At 41.7% G+C, this 19,075-nt stretch overlaps 1 protein-coding gene across 1 annotated transcript; it reads left to right on the top strand.

Moving 5' to 3' along the window:
* The first annotated feature begins 557 nt into the window (after window positions 1–557).
* On the top strand, window positions 558–18,588 carry LOC114651402 (putative protein FAM172B). Its single transcript, XM_051926079.1, has 2 exons — window positions 558–954; window positions 16,874–18,588. The coding sequence occupies exon 2, from the start codon at window positions 16,881–16,883 to the stop codon at window positions 17,970–17,972; it is 1,092 nt and encodes a 363-aa protein (XP_051782039.1). The 5' UTR covers window positions 558–954; window positions 16,874–16,880; the 3' UTR covers window positions 17,973–18,588.
* Window positions 18,589–19,075: the final 487 nt, after the last annotated feature.

Raw genomic sequence — 19,075 nt, forward strand, 5'->3', positions numbered from 1 at the left:
AGCAAGATGCAGAGGACAGAAAGATATGGAAGAAGATGATCCGCTGTGGCAACCCTTAACGGGAGCAGCCGTAAGAAGAAGATTGCATCTTGATAGACACCATCCATCCATCCATCCATTTTCCAACCCGCTGAATCCGAACACAGGGTCACGGGGCTTGATAGACACCACACCAGAAAACAAGTTTAGAAAAAAAGGGTTTTTCAATGGATGTGGTTGGCTTATTTTACCCAAAAAAAAAAAAAACTACCATTTTGCAGTCATTTTCCCCCATGTATACTTTGTTTATTATTAACTGGAATTGCTATGATACAACTCATTGTGCAAACTCCACAGAAAAAGGTGAATTAATAGGACAATGAAAAAGAGGGAGTAAAAACTTAAAACTATAGCAAAAGAATTTATAAGTTTCTCATCAATGTAAATCTCACACTACTACTCTTTTGTAAAGGTAAAAAAGAAAAACAGTTAGTAAAACATGAGGTCAATTAGTGAGAAAATGACTGACTGCTTGGGAGACTAAATGGAACAAAAACCTGCAATGACAGGAGCTATGAACTTCTGTAAGCAGTCACTGGCTTAGACGTCAGTTTCCTTCTTTTTCAGTGCAGTTGACCTTTGTGAATACAGTCATAAAGAAACCACAGAGCTACTGACATATTTAATGGTAAAGGATCAACCTTCTTGAATGAATATTAACCCGGTTTAATTACGTTTGCAAGTCAGTAGAACCTGTCGCTAACTAGTATGTTTTTATTATATAAGTGCATTACTAGATCGTTAATAACAATTGTTTTTTTATTATTTCTAAGGTATACAGTTCTTTTACATACTTTGAAAATACAGAGTGCCGATTTTTTCTTCTTCTTTTCAGATTTATTACGCTTAATTGAAGACGGAAGCTTATTATCCCCGCCTCAGCAATACGGATTGGTGAGCGACTGAAAGGTACGGGTAAGTCTGTTGAACGCATTTTCCCTTCTTTTTTTCATGAAATAAATAAATTCGGGGTAAGAATGGCATTTCTTATATCATTCACACTTGCATAAGGCACTGTGTTCTACAGTGTATGCGTAATCAGGTTTAAATTAACGAGGCTGGTCCGTGTACTTTTTGGTATTTGAAATTTCATTTTAGCGGACTAAGGCTGTTACGAAGTGTGTGAGTTATACCAGCCGCTCGCAGTGCAAAGGTCTAGTCAGTCAGTCTAAAGTAGGCAATCAGTGCCTAAGTGGGGAAAAGTGTTCGGTTTGACGAGCCACACGAGCAAAAAATCCGTGTATAATGATTATACAATCTTAACATTTTTATTCGCACACGGGCTTGTACTACTGGTGTTCCCAGATGGAAGAAGAAAAATAGCACATCGTACAGCATATATATACCTACATTTGTTCAATTAGGAGTCAATAACCTTCCCATGGGCTCACCACCTATGGGAGGGGCCAAGGAGGTCGGGTGCAGTGTGAGTTGGGTGGTGGCCGAAGGCGGGGACCTTGGCGGTCCGATCCTCGGCTACAGAAACTGGCTCTTGGGACGTGGAATGTCACCTCTCTGAAGGGGAAGGAGCCTGAGCTAGTGCGCGAAGTTGAGAGGTTCCGGCTAGATATAGTCGGACTCACCTCGACGCACAGCTTGGACTCTGGAACCAATCTCCTTGAGAGGGGCTGGACTCTGTACCACTCTGGAGTTGCCCCCGGTGAGAGGCGCCGAGCAGGTGTGGGTATACTTATTGCCCCCCAACTTGGAGCCTGTACATTGGGGTTTACCCCGGTGGACGAGAGGGTAGCCTCCCTTCGCCTTCGGGTGGGGGGACGGGTCCTAACTGTTGTTTGTGCGTATGCACCGAACAGCAGTTCAGAGTACCCACCCTTTTTGGAGTCCCTGGAGGGGGTGCTAGAGGGCATACCTTCTGGGGACTCCCTCGTTCTGCTGGGAGACTTCAATGCTCACGTGGGCAATGACAGTGAGACCTGGAAGGGCGTGATTGGGAGGAATGGCCCCCCCAATCAGAACCCGAGTGGTGTTTTGTTATTGGACTTCTGTGCTTGTCACGGATTGTCCATAACGAACACCATGTTCAAGCATAGGGGTGTTCATATGTGCACTTGGCACCAGGACACCCTAGGCCTCAGTTCGATGATCGACTTTGTGCTCGTGTCGTCGGACTTGCGGCCACATGTTTTGGACACTCGGGTGAAGAGAGGGGCGGAGCTGTCAACTGATCACCACCTGGTGGTGAGTTGGCTTCGATGGTGGGGGAGGATGCCGGTCAGGCGTGGTAGGCCCAAACGTGTTGTGAGGGTCTGCTGGGAACGTCTGGCAGAGCCCCCTGTCAGAAGTAGCTTCAACTCCCACCTCCGGCAGAACTTCGACCACATCCCGAGGGAGGTGGGGGACATTGAGTCCGAATGGGCCATGTTCCGTGCCTCTATTGTTGAGGCAGCTGACCGGAGCTGTGGCCGTAAGGTGGTCGGTGCCTGTCGTGGCGGCAATCCCCGAACCCGTTGGTGGACACCAGCGGTGAAGGATGCCGTCAAGCTGAAGAAGGAGTCCTACAGGACCCTTTTGTCCTGTGGGACCCCGGAGGCAGCTGATAGGTACCAACAGGCCAAGCGGAATGCGGCTTTGGTGGTTGCTGAGGCAAAAACTCGGGCGTGGGAGGAGTTTGGGGAGGCCATGGAGAACGACTTTCGGACGGCTTCGAGGAGATTCTGGTCCACCATCCGGCGTCTCAGGAAGGGGAAGCAGTGCAGTGTCAACACTGTATATGGTGGGGATGGTGCGCTGCTGACCTCGACTCGGGACATTGTGGGTCGGTGGGGGGAATACTTCGAAGACCTCCTCAATCCCATTAACATGCCTTCCAATGAGGAAGCAGAGCCTGGGGACTCAGAGGTGGGCTCCCCCATCTCTGGGACTGAGGTCACCGAGGTGGTCAAAAAACTCCTTGGTGGCAGGGCCCCAGGGGTGGATGAGATACGCCCGGAGTTCCTCAAGGCTCTGGATGTTGTAGGACTGTCTTGGCTGACACGCCTCTGCAACATCGCATGGACATCAGGGACAGTGCCTCTGGATTGGCAGACCGGGGTGGTGGTCCCCCTCTTTAAGAAGGGGGATCGGAGGGTGTGTTCCAACTACAGAGGGATCACACTCCTCAGCCTCCCTGGAAAAGTCTATTCAGGGGTCCTGGAGAGGAGGGTCCGTCGGATAGTCGAGCCTCGGATTCAGGAGGAACAGTGTGGTTTTCGTCCTGGTCACGGAACAGTGGACCAGCTCTATACCCTTAGCAGGGTCCTGGAGGGTGCATGGGAGTTTGCCCAACCAGTCTACATGTGTTTTGTGGACTTGGAAAAGGCATTCGACCGTGTCCCTCGGGGAATCCTGTGGGGGGTACTCCGAGAGTATGGGGTACCGGCCCCCCGATAAGGGCTGTTCAGTCCCTGTACGATCGGTGCCAGAGCTTGGTCCGCATTGCCGGCAGTAAGTCGAACCCATTTCCAGTGAGAGTTGGACTCCGCCAGGGCTGCCCTTTGTCACCGATTCTGTTCATAACTTTTATGGACAGAATTTCTAGGCGCAGCCAGGGCGTTGAGAGGGTCCGGTTTGGTGGGCTCAGGATTGGGTCACTGCTTTTTGCAGATGATGTTGTCCTGTTTGCTTCATCAGGCCGTGATCTTCAGCTCTCTCTGGATCGGTTCGCAGCCGAGTGTGAAGCGGCTGGGATGAGAATCAGCACCTCCAAATCCGAGACCATGGTCCTCAGCCGGAAAAGGGTGGAGTGCCCTCTCAGGGTTGGTAGCGAGATCCTGCCCCAAGTGGAGGAGTTCAAGTATCTCAGGGTCTTGTTCACGAGTGAGGGAAGAATGGAGCGTGAGATCGACAGGCGGATCGGTGCGGCATCCGCAGTAATGCGGGCGCTGCATCGGTCTGTTGTGGTGAAAAAGGAGCTGAGCCGCAAGGCGAAGCTCTCAATTTACCAGTCGATCTATGTTCCTACCCTCACCTATGGTCATGAGCTATGGGTAGTGACCGAAAGAACGAGATCGCGAATACAAGCGGCTGAAATGAGTTTCCTCCGCAGGGTGTCTGGGCTTTCCCTTAAAGATAGGGTGAAAAGCTCAGTCATCCGGGAGGGGCTCAGAGTAGAGCCGCTGCTCCTCCGCATCGAGAGGAGTCAGATGAGGTGGCTCGGGCATCTGATCAGGATGCCTCCTGGACGCCTCCCTGGTGAGGTGTTCCGGGCACGTCTAACCGGGAGGAGGCCCCGGGGAAGACCCAGGACACGCTGGAGGGACTATGTCTCTCGACTGGCCTGGGAACGCCTTGGGATTCTCCCGGAAGAGCTAGAAGAAGTGGCCGGGGAGAGGGAAGTCTGGGCATCTCTGCTCAAGCTGCTGCCCCCGCGACCCGACCTCGGATAAGCGGGAGACAATGGATGGATGGATGGAGTCAATAACAAACCTAACGTGCACGTATTTTTATTTATGACATCTTTTCAAACCTGGTTTATAGTTGTGGACGATGGTGGAGCGAATCCTCTAATGGCAGCACCAGGCCTTGGAAACCTCCTTGAACAAAATGTCGGTCCATCACAGGACCCACTTACGCACATACCCATACACGAAGATGGCCAGTTTGGAATTGCTGGTGAACGTAATTGGAACGTTTTTGTGGAGTGAGAAACAAATCCGAAGCAAACAAGCAGAATGCACTCATAAAATTAAACGGCCAGGGCAGTTAAGAGCGATACCATCGAGGAATAATTTTTGGCTCCCAAAAGACCCATCCCCATGAAGGCTACAAAAAGAACCCTAATTTACATCTGTAGCAGACACCATTGAGTAAATAACAACCACTAGTCGGTAACTGACCTATGTACGGAAACGTATTAGGGCCACGGTGAAGAAAAAAAAATACGGACACAGTGAAGGAAAAAAAGTACATGTCGAGATTAAAGTCGACATGTATTATTCTCGTAGTTTATTTTGTCATTGTAAAGTGTTCCCCGACCCAGTTGTTAATCGCTACGCGCTTCTTAAACTGAATGCTTTATATAATTTTCATGATTAAATGTATTAAACATGCACGGTGTTGTGGCGGTAGTGTTGCTCCCTCGCAGTAAGCGGTCCCCCGGTGTACGTTCAGTGTAGAGACCTTTATGGCAAGTGTGACGAGGCTCCAAAAAAACTGGACATATTAATGGGTATCGCACAGGTTTAACTTAAATATTGTGTAAATGTTGGGTTCGTGATCTGGGAGGTATTTTTCATACGCGGATTACTCGTTTAGCCGGATGTAATTGTTGACGATCTGGCATGATCCTGGATCTGTCGGTTTTTCGAAACTCTTGCTGGAAGTGTTCTCATAGCAACACATCCTAATCCTGCAGGTTTGTTCTATGTAAACAAGGATTAGCTCACACACTTAATCAGTGTCCATGCATGGAATTCATTCAGTCATGACTTCGCCTTTCATGAATGAGCGACCAATTGATATCGGTCCGCAAATTAAAAGAAGAGAATTTCATATAGAGAGGGGTTTGCGCGATCGGCAAGATCCTTTATTGCTCCCGAAGGAAATTCTTTTCGAAAGATACCGCTTTAGCCGAGGGGGAATATTTTGCCTCAAAAAGTTATTAGGACCTTATATTCGAAGTCAAACTCGGCGAAGTCGGGCTCTCATAACCACACAGACAGTATGCATTGCTTTGAGGTTTTTTGCAAGCGGCACTTTTTTAATATACTGTAGGCGATGCGGAAAATCTATCTAAAAGTGCAGTTTGCCAGGCAATTCGTAAAGTCTGTTTGGCTCTGAAATATTTCCTTCGGGTTTTCATTGTGTTTCCTGGACACCTGCGTGTGCAGACAAAAGAGGCGTTTCATGCCATTGCAGGTAGGTAATACACAGGTAAAAACACCCACAGTTCCATAAACAATCTCACAATCAGCCTAACATTCTCATTTCCCAGGGTTTCCAAATGTGATTGGGGCACATGGGACTGATCAGAGTGGAGTTTGATCAAACATTATTTGGAAAATGTACCTCTCCTCCTGATGAATAATCAGACACAGTGTCTTCATCAAATATTTGACCTTTGTCAATATCTCGTTGGTCAGACACAGGTTCTAAGGATATGACATTCCCTGCAACTGACCCAACAAAAAAAAGAGGGCTATATGGAACATACCTATGGCACACATGGAGGACAAATACATGCAATGACCATCCTTTACCTGAAATGAAGTGACCACTGCATCCTGCCACTGGTTCTGAGGAGGAGATTCCCCGTGGAATGCCCTCAGAAACAGGGCGATGGGCATTTTGCTGGAGAGCCAACTCTTCTGCAGGGGTTAGGTCTGGACCGCGTGGACCTCCACCTGTTTTTTGCTTGTCTGCCTTCTTATTCGCTTTAAAATTAATGTTCTTTATATATGATTCTTTATGTCAACAATTCTTTAGTTATATACCAATATGTACCAGTTTGAAGTATATTCTTGTACTTCAGTTTAACCTGTTCCCGTGTTCTCCTTGTGCTCACGTTTGATCTGGAATTATGACATATTAAATAATAATTAATCTGACACATAGGAAATGAAACGCTGCTTTCAGTAAGTACAATGCACACGTGTTTAATTTGTCGGCCACTTTTTTGCCAGCCGTCTTTTCTTGTTTGGGTTGCTTTTGCAGTGTTACCCCTTGTGCATATTAAATCTTGTAATTCTTCATGTCCTTCGAATGAAAGGTCTTGCTCCGCTTGTGTGAAAAAAAAAAAAATGCGCCTGTTCTTTCGTCATTTTGTTACAGCCTATCAAAGACTTGCTGATCATGTTTTCTAGACTCCATATATATGGGCTTTTCAATCAGTGCGGGCGCGCGCATTCATCTCGGATGATTAGATCCAGCTAGACTAATCTACTACACGGCTGCATTTGAAAAACCGACTTATCCCAGATGAGATTCACTGGCATTAACTCATCCAAGATGAGGCTTCTGATCTCGGATGATTTAAGCGACGTACGGAAAATACCCCCCTGGTGGTCGGAGACACAAACACAGAATTCAATACATGTTCTTCTGAGTGGGCTTTCTTTATTGCATGCGTGCTGTCTCTGTCTGACGTACCAAACCCCCAGTTCCTATCCTTCCACTTTCTTTCTCCACATAACCAATCACCACACAATAAACGTCCTTGTGAAATTAAAACTAATTATAAACTTAGACCACAGAGTGTTCAGAACTTTAAAAAAATCTTCGTTATACATGTTTAATTATGCCATCCATTCAGGGTTGCACCCATCCCAGCAAGCATTGTGTGCGAGGCAGGAGGAAATCCTGAACGGGGTGCCAGCACATCGCAGGGTGAATACGAGCAATACATACACTAGCAGGGTCAATATAGCATAACAAAACCCCACATCCCACATGACTTTGAAAGCAAACTGAAGCACACCGAGTAAACCCACCAGAAAAACATGCAAATTCAAAGCAGGGAACACCAGTGGCATAGCTAGGGGCGGGCGGAGGGGGCGGTTCGCCCCGGGCGGCACATTTTTGGGGGCGGCATTATTGGCCAAAAGGCTCAGAACACTTCACGTGTAAGCAGCAGGGTTTGTAAAAATATCACTCATGAATGAAAAAAGTCAAATTCTCTGATTTTCATCCACAAATGCTTCAAAAATCATTTTCAGACGGTCCTTCTGTGACGGCATAAGACACGGCAGTTGAAATTTATGAGGCAATAACAAAAATAAACAGAAAAATTACACCGATTAATAATTTCTAGGAAGATAAACCACTAATTCACAATGTATAATTTCATTTCGTTATCAATCCGAATGCGTTCTTGCTCATCCTCACGTATCACTTGTACACCACACCGGTTCTGGTTTTCGCAGCGTAATTATATGAAACTAACAATCAAAACACGGCTTATCAAGTGCGTCTGTACTATATTCTTGTCTAGTTGATGCTTATAAATAATTATATGTGAAAAATATTACTGTTTCTCTGTATATAAATACACCTATGCAAAATGTATCTTAATTTTTCTCTGTACATCATTTTAATTTTCTATTTAAATAGGTTAACATATTCAGATATGTTGGAGGGCAGCAAATTGAAGCCCCGCCCCGAGTGGCACAAAGTCAAGCTACGCCACTGGGGAACACCCGGGCTCCCCCTTGTTGCGAGGCAGCGGTGCAGCCTTCACGCCACCGTGCCCCCACATGTTTAATACATTTCATCATGAAATTATATCAAGTATTTATCTTAGCATTCTAAATGTTCAGAGAGAAGGAATATCATGAAGTGAATGTATTCTATGTGGTGATCTCTGCCTGTGCCTCATCTTAGTGCAAGAGGAAAACAGTTTAAGAAGTACGTACGGATTAACATGGCTTGGGGAACACTTAACACAAAGCATTTAATGTGCTACATTAATTTATGAAGGGGGTTGAGAAAATCTAGTAAATTAAACATTGATTTTAAGATGGTTTAGTTTACGATGTTCTACTTTAATGACAAACTATGAGAATAAAGTCAGCTATGAGAATAAAGTGGAAAAGTCGACTTTATTCTCGACAAATGCTTTTTTTTTCTTCTTCACTGTGTCCATATTTTTTCTTCTTCTCCGTGGCTCTAATACGCTTCCATATTTATGACACTCCAATAGGTCGTAATTTTAAAAGAACTCTTGCTGCATACAATATCACAGGTTAAGGCCAGGTTTTCTTAATGTGTTAGTGTCCTGTTAGTTAGTAAACTATACATTAAAGGCTTCAGTTTTTTATACATATTAGGAAGTTTTTCAAAGCCGAAATCACCAAAATTAATATGCAAAAAAAACCTTCCCAGAATGAAATGAATTCAGGCAATAGCTACTGTATATGAGGATCCACACAACCCAGTAAAGAACCATAAATTGCCATTAAAGAACCAGTATTTTTAAGAATGTACTTTCAAACTCTTCATAGACAACAACCTTTTAAAATTAAAAGAAATGAAATGTAATTGAAATGCCCTTTCAGTGTCTTTAAAGGACGACTCAATGCTGTGCCTTTACAGGTCTTTTTGGGACCCGATTCTAACACCCCTTTCTAGTTGTCTAGAGACATCAGATTTTTAACCCCAGACCCATTTTATATTCATTGACCATCTCATCTGTAATAACGATGATCTAAAGTTTTAGAACAAGTGGCATTTAGAATTTTTTTGTGGGTTGTAAACAAAGTATGTTAAATGGAGAGTACAATCCACCATCTTTGAGGTATCTGGTTGGGGAAAAACTGTCCTGAAACTCATTGCAATGTTTAAAATGTGTAGCAACTGCATAACAAAATATGACATTTAGAAATATTTTTTCTATTTTGTAAAGGTAGAGTCTTTACATTTCTGAGCTGAAAAGAACACAGATTGTGTTTATGGACTGTGAGCAAACTACTTAACCTAAATGCATTAGAAAATCCTTTAAAATGAATGGTGCACTAAAACTGGCCGAAAGACATGGCAAAGTAAAAACTTTTTAAAACCTGTACAAATTATGGAACATGTCATTTTTTTACTGTTCATTAACTGGGGGAAATGTCAGAAACAAACAGTTGAAATTTAGGCTGCTTTTACTTGTTTCAAACACAAACCTGGGCCAAATTTGACCCAAGGAAGTTTTAAAGGTTATTTATGTACCTGACCAGGATTATGTAATTTACAGGGAACATATGTATTCTGTATTATTTCAACAATGCACAGAACACAGACTTCTTCCAACTGTGTGACATAGTAGTTAGGACAAACCCAGAGGTTGTGGGTTCAGATCCCACTACTAATGCTATGTGACCATGAGCAAGTGATTTTACCTGCCTGTTCTCTAATTTGAAAAAGAAATCAATTGTAAGTTGCCCTTGATAAAGGTGTCAGACATTTTAATAAGTAGTAATAAGAATAATAACAACTATATGTTATGGAATTAAATTTTGAGTTCACAGCAAACTAAACTGTGATGAGCACTTGTAGTAGTTCTGTGGTCCAGTGCAGATGTCGCTTGATATGGCTTGAAACAAACCCAAATCCAACAGCAATAATACTTAAAATAATACAGAAAGTAACAAGTATTCAAACTTCCGTCTTGACGTCTGCCTAATGATACAGCCTACACCTAATCGGTGACCATTAAGTCACCAGGCGCTCATTGAAATGAGTCCTAGTGGCCTGGGTCTCACAAAATAAGCAGGAACCAAGCTGACCAAGAAGCCTCATGGGTGGTTCCAAGAACATTTCCCAAAAGATGAAAAAAAAAAATGATGGGGATAGTTCTGAGCATTGTTAGAAAAGACATAAAATGTTAAAGCAACACAAGTGCATCAGATAGTTGGTTATAATAAACAGTTTTTCAGAAATTAAATGGTTAACATCTTTGTGTGAAGATGGGGAAGTTAGTTATTAACAACCAATGACAGAACAGCCAAACACTACAAAACAAAGCAAGAGGTGTTGAAATAGTATACACAGTTCTACTGCTTATTGTCTAGTTAAGCGACAGTGACATTTTACTCTCCATTACTTCAGTGCCTCACCTATTCTGTTGGGTGTGTATTGGTCCTAAAATAATATCAAAATTGTTTCAGGACTGTCATTCATCTTTAACAAATCAACTTTAAAGTTTGCTTCTGACATGAGAGACTTGCTGCTCAGTGGTAGATACTTTAGCATTACTTAATAATGGATGTAACAACCTGGTTGCTTTAGGAACAGACATAAGAGGTATTTTTCATTCATGTCCATAAAGATTTTTGCATGTTTTTGTAAATTAGAAGTGAACAGTCCTTTTTGCCTACAAACAGGGGCTTTTAAGTTTTTTTCCACATGCTTCCGGGTTTACCATATTAGAAGCTGAGTTAAAAGCTGATTGGTTGAAGGCGACTGATTTTTTTCCGCACAGTTGAATCACCAATTCAGACTTGCATCAGGACCATAAGCACTTAAGCCAGATGTGTGAACCCCCTCTATTCAATTTAACAAATCACTTTAATGCAATTAAAAAGCCCCTTGCATGGCAAGATCCATCTCTGGCAGGAGCGCCAGACAATCGGAAAGTTCACTCATATGCGTAGCCACAGTTAATCTCAGCAGGCCAATTAAACACTCCGGTTAGCCCGCTCACCAATCTTCACATGGCTCCTTCTACCCTTTTCTCTTTCATCAAAGAGTGTTTGACATTACTTACCTGTTAATAAACAGAAGCTTCTTCTTCTTCTTTTGTAGCTACTCCCATTTTTTGAGGTAATTTTTTAGATTTTTATGGCCAGATGCCTTTCCTGATGCCAACCCTCCCTGTTTTATCCGGGTTTGGGACCAGCACCAAATGGAGTCCGGGTTTGTTCCTAAGCAGAAGGTTTATTCTGCAGTTATTTGATGTGACAAAATAATAGCAAATTGAGCTGGGTACATAAGTTGTTTTTTAAATTAGTTGGTTAGGTCATATAAGTCTGGTCTGCAGATGGGATATACGGTTTAGGGACTAGAAAAGACAGGCACTGATGGTAAGCTTGATTAAAATTATTTTGCTTGGCCAGTGTATGTGACACACAATACAGTATACTGACGGGTTTATTTTGCCTTCTTTTTCAGACATACATAATAGATGCACAACTCACTTATCTTTGTTTTTTTGTTTAGTTTAAACCAATTGTTGCCATCATATATTGCATTTCACAGTAAATACCATTAAACTCAGAAACTAGATCTATGTAATTATTTTAGCTAAAACTGAGTTATTTACTTTAATACATTCTTGTTTATCAAAGGGGTGATATGTTGCATGTTAGTTTGCCATACAAGTAAGACTCACTGTTCTATGACAATGATACTATTAAACTCGATGAAATGATTTACAATTCCATAAAACTTACAGTATAATGCCATTTTAATATGAAACTAAACATTAATAGTAGAGCTTCCATGTAGATGTTGCCTATCCTGTATTGCTTGTAGTGTTTAATGGTACCTGACATCAACTTTGTTAACCAAGTTAGGTCTGCAATTCTGTTTAATGCAAATGCATACATATTAATCAGTTATATTTGTAACATATTCCTAAAAACCATATCCCAGCATGTGAAAGGGTCTTTTTCAAGAGAAATATTCATTTGTGGAATATCATCTTATGTTTTAATATACTGAAGAGCTGAGCAGGTTCCAGGAAATGTGGCAGAAAAACCAACCCGGCAAAGCAGTTTAAATGTGATATCTTCAGGTACAGACACCTAGTTCTAAAGTACACTTTATCTGTTCAAGTATATTTTATAAAGAAAAGGGTATGTTTGTTTTTGACTTTGCAGTGTATTCTTTTTGTATTCTCTGGCAAATGGGTCAAAGCAAATTTGTGAACTTGATCAGCTGTTGTATTGCATTTAAAGTTATGTTTTTATTTTTTAGACTGATAAGTTGAGCCTTTTAAAATTTAAAGTTAATTGTTTACTTGCCTCAAGAACTGGAGGACATTTTAAAGTAATCTTCTTTGGGATTCCCAGAAGGTCATTTGTGAGATGGAACCAGAAATCTAGCAGTTTATATTCCATTGGCTGTCACTAGACCACAATGTCAATCATGATATTGAAGTATTACAGTATACACCAAAAATATAAAATCCATATTATAGGCACATTTAGATGTTTTAGAAACAACTGGATACCATTCAATCCATCGGTGCTCATTCAATTTGCTAATAGCTGAGTTGTCTCAGTATCCCATCTTGACCCTTTTTAAAAGTTATGGGCAGTTTATTTCAAATTCTTACACTAACTTGTGTGCAGACATGCTTCATGGATTCTGCCTTGAATGCACACCCTTATAATTTCTATATTTGTCCTAAACTATACTGAATGTGGTAGTACTAGTTTGTAAAGGAGTTTATTCAATGATAAAAGATGTGCTGTGGTACTGAAGACACCTTCCAATGAAATAAACTTAGACATTGGAGGATTAATGTGATGAAGTAGAGGACCAGCTCTTTCTTCATGAACAGATATTTTACAGTTTTTGAGAGTTTGCCAGTCCTGTCTACAAGTGCATTGTGGACTTTGAAATAGTTTATAACCTGAAAGAGACGCCCTGGAGATGGAAGGAGCTTCCTTAGGGCACTGCCTCCCCGAGACGCTAGATGGCAGCACCCTGGGATTACAGCGGTGGCCCATATTCCTGCAGGGCAATATGGGACTTGGAGTTCTTTATCTCAGCCCTGTTGGGTGCCATGGGTACTGTCAGGAGGTGCTGTGGAGGACTTGTATGGGATGAGGTTTTCGTCTAACCTGGAAGTGCTGGCAAACCATGTGGGCAGAAGAGTGAAAGCACAACTGGGTTAGCCAATATAAAAGGAACCACCATAAACCCTGCCAACAAGCCAGAGACGGGTGGATGGTGGACAAAGCTTGTTGGGAGGAGCGGAGGAGGAAGAAAGAGAGAGAGAAATAGAATTGTGTGGGGTGTATTGCTTATTTACTTTTGTCTGTAGTGCTGGGAAAAGCACTGTGAAGAGTTCATTAAATTAACAAGCTCTTTGTGCTTTTAACTTGTGTCCTCAGTGTCTGTGTGTTGGGGAGAGAGGAGCGACAGTGCCCTCTAGTGTCCACAAACCATATATCTATTCTAGGTCAATTGTGATGCATTTTAGGGCATAATGCATATACTGTATGAGGTTTTCTTGATTGTTATTTAATTATAAGCTTGTAAATAATAGCTGTTCCTGAACTTGCTGCACAGTACCAGTTACACATAAAAAATATATTTTAGTGGGCAGTTTAATAGCTATGTAGAGTTCTAATTTACTGTGGCACAGGTAAAGTAATATACAGTTAGGTCCATAAATATTTGGACAGAGACAACTTTTTTCTAATTTTGGTTCTGTACATTACCACAATGAATTTTAAATGAAACAACTCAGATGCAGTTGAAGTGCAGACTTTCAGCTTTAATTCAGTGGGGTGAACAAAACGATTGCATAAAAATGTGAGGCAACTAAAGCATTTTTTAAACACAATCCCTTCATTTCAGGGGCTCAAAAGTAATTGGACAATTGACTCAAAGGCTGTTTCATGGGCAGGTGTGGGCAAGTCCGTCGTTATGTCATTATCAATTAAGCAGATAAAAGGCCTGGAGTTGATTTGAGGTGTGGTGCTTGCATGTGGAAGATTTTGCTGTGAACAGACAACATGCGGTCAAAGGAGCTCTCCATGCAGGTGAAAGAAGCCATCCTTAAGCTGCGAAAACAGAAAAAACCCATCTGAGAAATTGCTACAATGTTACGAGTGGCAAAATCTACAGTTTGGTACAAAGAAAGCAAGCACTGGTGAACTCAGCAACGCAAAAAGACCTGGACGTCCACGGAAGACAACAGTGGTGGATGATCACAGAATCATTTCCATGGTGAAGAGAAACCCCTTCACAACAGCCAACCAAGTGAACAACACTGTCCAGGGGGTAGGCGTATCGATATCCAAGTCTACCATAAAGAGAAGACTGCATGAAAGCAAATACAGAGGGTGCACTGCAAGGTGCAAGCCACTCATAAGCCTCAAGAATAGAAAGGCTAGCTTGGACTTTGCTAAAGAACATCTAAAAAAGCCAGCACAGTTCTGGAAAAACATTCTTTGGACAAATGAAACCAAGATCAACCTCTACTAGAATGATGGCAAGAAAAAAGTATGGAGAAGGTGTGGAACAGCTCATTATCCAAAGCATACCACATCATCTAAAACACGGTGGAGGCAGTGTGATGGCTTGGGCGTGCATGGCTGCCAGTGGCACTGGGACACTAGTGTTTATTGATGATGTGACGCAGGACAGAAGCAGCCAAATGAATTCTGAGTTGTTCAGAGACATACTGTCTGCTCAAATCCAGCTAAATGCAGTCAAATTGATCGGGCGGCATTTCATGATACAGATGGACATGACCCAAAACATACAGCCAAAGCAACCTAGGAGTTTATTAAAGCAAAGAAGTGGAAAATTCTTGAATGGCCAAGTCAGTCACCTGATCTTAACCCAATTGAGGATGCATTTCACTTGTTGAAGACTAAACTTTGGACAGAAAGGCCCACAAACAAACAGTAACTGAAAGCCACTGCAGTAAAGGCCTGGCAGAGCATTATAAAGGAGGAAACCCAGCATCTGGTGATGTCCATGAGTTCAAGACTTCAGGCTGTCATTGCCAGCAAAGGGCTTTCAACCAAGTATTAGAAATGAACATTTTATTTCCAGTTATTTAATTTGTCCAATTACTTTTGAGCCCCTGACATGAAGGGATTGTGTTAAAAAAATGCTTTAGTTGCCTCACATTTTTATGCAATCGTTTTGTTCACCCCACTGAATTAAAGCTGAAAGTCTGCACTTCAACTGCATCTGAGTTGTTTCATTTAAAATTCATTGTGGTAATGTACAGAACCAAAATTAGAAAAAAATGTTGTCTCTGTCCAAATATTTATGGACCTAACTGTAAAACTAGACAGTCTTAAAGGAATAATAGATGCTATATACGGTAGTCTTCTTTGATCGAGTTTCAAGTGAAGAACATTTTCTAGTGATGGTGTACATTCATTTGTCTTTGCCAAATGGCCCATTGCATGTGTTCATTAGGTATGGTTTTCCTCAGCTTTCTTTGAATGGTATGCTCATTGCCATGTTCCTTGAACTTCTTAGCAAAAATCATTACTCTTCCTGCTATATTTCTCTTGTACAAGAATTTAGGTGTGAAGTTTCCTTGTTGAAGTAAGTGTTCTTTTTTGCACCAAAACAGGAAGGCATCACTAGCAGAGAGCCAGAGTCTGAAAGAGGGATTTGAGTAATTAGTACTGCAAGAATCCTGATGAGGGTGCGGAAATATGAACATATCTCACCAATCCTTCGGTCACTTCATTGGCTCCCTATCCACCTCCATATCGAATACAAACTCTGTTTGTTTACTCACCAGTGTATCCATGGAAATGCTCCACAATATCTTAAAGAACTCCTTATATTACAATCCACTACAAGAAACCTCAGTTTTACAAATACCCACTGACCTTTGCCCCCCTGTGACCAAACTTCATACAATGGGAGACCGAGCCTTTGCAGCCGCTGCTCCATGGCTCTGGAATGCCCTACCAGAGAGCCTGAGAACACAGCAGATTGTGGGCTGTTTTAAAAAACCGCTAAAGACTTTTCTATTTAGGAAAGCATATCAACAAGAATGCTATAATTATTGTTGTTTTTATCTTGCCTTGCCTTTGTTTAATCTTTTTATGTTGCACTTTGAGATTTATTGCTAATGTAAAGTGCCCCTATAAATAAAATGCATTATTATTATTATAATTACAGAGAGTATAGACACTTATGTAGCCCCAAATGACTAGCCACCAAGAGGTTGAGAGAGGCACACCTAATTTTAAATGAGTAAGGTTTTGTTGAGGGGATCGGAGTTCATTTCCAGGTATTGGGTCAAAGTGTGCTTATATGTGTGCTGCTTAGAACAGATAAGAATTAGCTTGTAGTTACAAGGTTTACAGTGAATGTTTCTTCCAGGCATCTCCTGGTTTGGCAAAGTCTGCACAGAAACTCAAGAGGCCAAGTGAACAGATTTTGGCTAATGGTGAAGATAATTTCTTCAGCTCAGCAAATAAAATTGCTTTCCAGCCTGTTTTTCACTCTGGAATGCAGGCTGAAAAGGGAAGGAACTCCCAGCAAACCGGCCCCGCATCTGCATCTTTCTCAAACTTTTAATTGCAAAGTATGCATTGTGCTAAACTGAAAATCTAACCAAAAATGGTTAAAGTTAATTCTTACAAAAAGACTAAAGTTATTCAAAATCACTTACGGTACTTTCGAAATGTTTGTTTTGTTTTAGGCCTAATATGGAAGACCTTGAGAAGTACTCCTTTACTGAAGAAGGGGAGCTGAGGCAGAAAGAAACTTGTGAAGCTTTTGTGTTCAACTACTATAAAGATGATTATGAAAGCAACCACCTTCGGTACCAGGCTTTGGGGCATTTAATTACCCAACACGTATACAGGGTTCTTGAGGAGAAATGCAATCTGCAACGAGTCTACATTCCCGTAGAAGCCAGGGAGCAAGAGCCCAAGAGTCTGTTTTTTATGAGCCCTGGGGCTTTGGATAACCCAAAGGGACTTATAATTTTGATTCAAGACCGAGGAGCCATTCGTGCAGGTCAGTGGAACATAAAGGTGATTGCCTCTGAGGGTATGGAAAAAGGAAGCCAAATCCCATATATCAAAAAGGCACTGGGTGAATCTTCAGGTGTCATTGTAATGAACCCAAATGATAATTTTTTAGAATCATTTGGTGAGTGTGATACCACCACTGAATACATAAGAATGTCTGAGAAAGAAGAGTTGATTAATAAATGTATGAAAGACAAAAGATTTATCCCACTTGCCAAAAGAGGCAGCACAACCCCAGAGGAACATGTGCAATACATCTGGGACCACTTTATTGCAAACTCCTCAGCAAATCAAATTGCTGTTGTTGCTCACGGGTATGGAGGGTTGGTTTTCATGGACCTTCTTTCCCAACGCAGTGAGCAGGTGCAGAAAAAGGTTTATGCTGTGGCTTTGATTGACTCTGTTCATAACATGTGGCACCAAGTTAAAGATAAAGAACTACAGAAATGGATCCAGAAACACTGTCGAAAATGGGTTCTCAGTTCCAAACCTATTGACCGTTACACAACTTTCATGAAAGTGGATTGCCCACAAGTGTCTGCAGGGACAGAAAGCCGTGAATATGCTCCCTGGAGCTGCATTCAATCAGTCTTTAGATTTTTCGGAAGAATCCTGAAGGGCAAAACCACACATTTTTCAAGGGATGTCATTATCACACGAAGCAAAAGTGAGAAAAAAACGACTCCCCCTTCTAAGGAGCAGTGGACAAACAGACGTTTAAATCGCAAAACCAGTGGTGTAGGGCGCTCAAGAACATCATGTTGAGATGTTTTCATTCAGTCTTCCACTTCAAGGGTGCACTGATGTTTCAAGATGTAACATTATTTAAATGTATTAATAGAATTCAATTTTTGATTAATTTTCTGTGCATGCATTGATTTAAGAAACAAGTAGACTATAAAGAAATTAATTATTCATTGAGTGTGCATGGTTCATAGTTAAAATTCAGCAGGATGTCTCCCGACCTATTCATTAAAAAAACTTGTCCAGTGAAGCCCATTTCATGCAATGGTACAATCCAAGTTAGAAAATGTAACTTTTTTTTAGCCTTGTAATAACCCAGGAAAGTTTTTTTTTTTTTTTAATTTTACAGTTTACAATTATAGCTTACAGGATCTGGATAGATTATAACTCCTTGAAACTGATCAATTTGTTTAAACCGCTTATTCCATAGATTGAGGTTATCACTATTAAGAGAAACAATAGGAACACAAAGAGTAGAATCCAGCACATTCCCAAAGGTCTCTGTTGATAGAATTTGGTATGGTAGCATTTGATTTATAGACATAAATGTGTGTGGTTTTTCATTTCTAGGCATGTGTCCTTGCTGCTGTTCATATCCTTTGGACAAGTCTGTGAATGTTTTTAAGTAGGACTACAGCCCTGGGGCCTCATTTATTAAACTTGTGAACACACAAAAAGAGGATCAAAATATGTATTCGCAACTTTCTATGAAAACATCAGGAGCTATGCATGTTCCCTTGTCAAAGTTCTCTTTTATATGTTTACGTTATGTCGGCCCCATGCATACGCAACATTTGGCGAAACTGAGAAACAACAACACCCTCGATCAAGCGGGGATATGCAGCCAAACCAAACTAAATTCGCACAGATAATATACAGAATTGAGCCATTATTACAGTGTGCATTGATATGACAAACATGTTACACCTCAAACAGTGAATATGATGTGCAGACTGTATTTTAGTTGCCTTTTAACTGGGACCAATGCTGTGTATTTCCACTAAAGAAGTTTTTGTTTTTCATCAGTTTATATGAAATGTAATCTGAGCACTTCACTGCACTTGTATTGCAATAAGGGCACAAGTCATCTCTGATGCCAAGATGAGACTAACAAACATAGCTAA

Source organism: Erpetoichthys calabaricus, chromosome 4 (assembly GCF_900747795.2).
Source record: "Erpetoichthys calabaricus chromosome 4, fErpCal1.3, whole genome shotgun sequence".
NCBI lineage: Eukaryota > Metazoa > Chordata > Cladistia > Polypteriformes > Polypteridae > Erpetoichthys > Erpetoichthys calabaricus.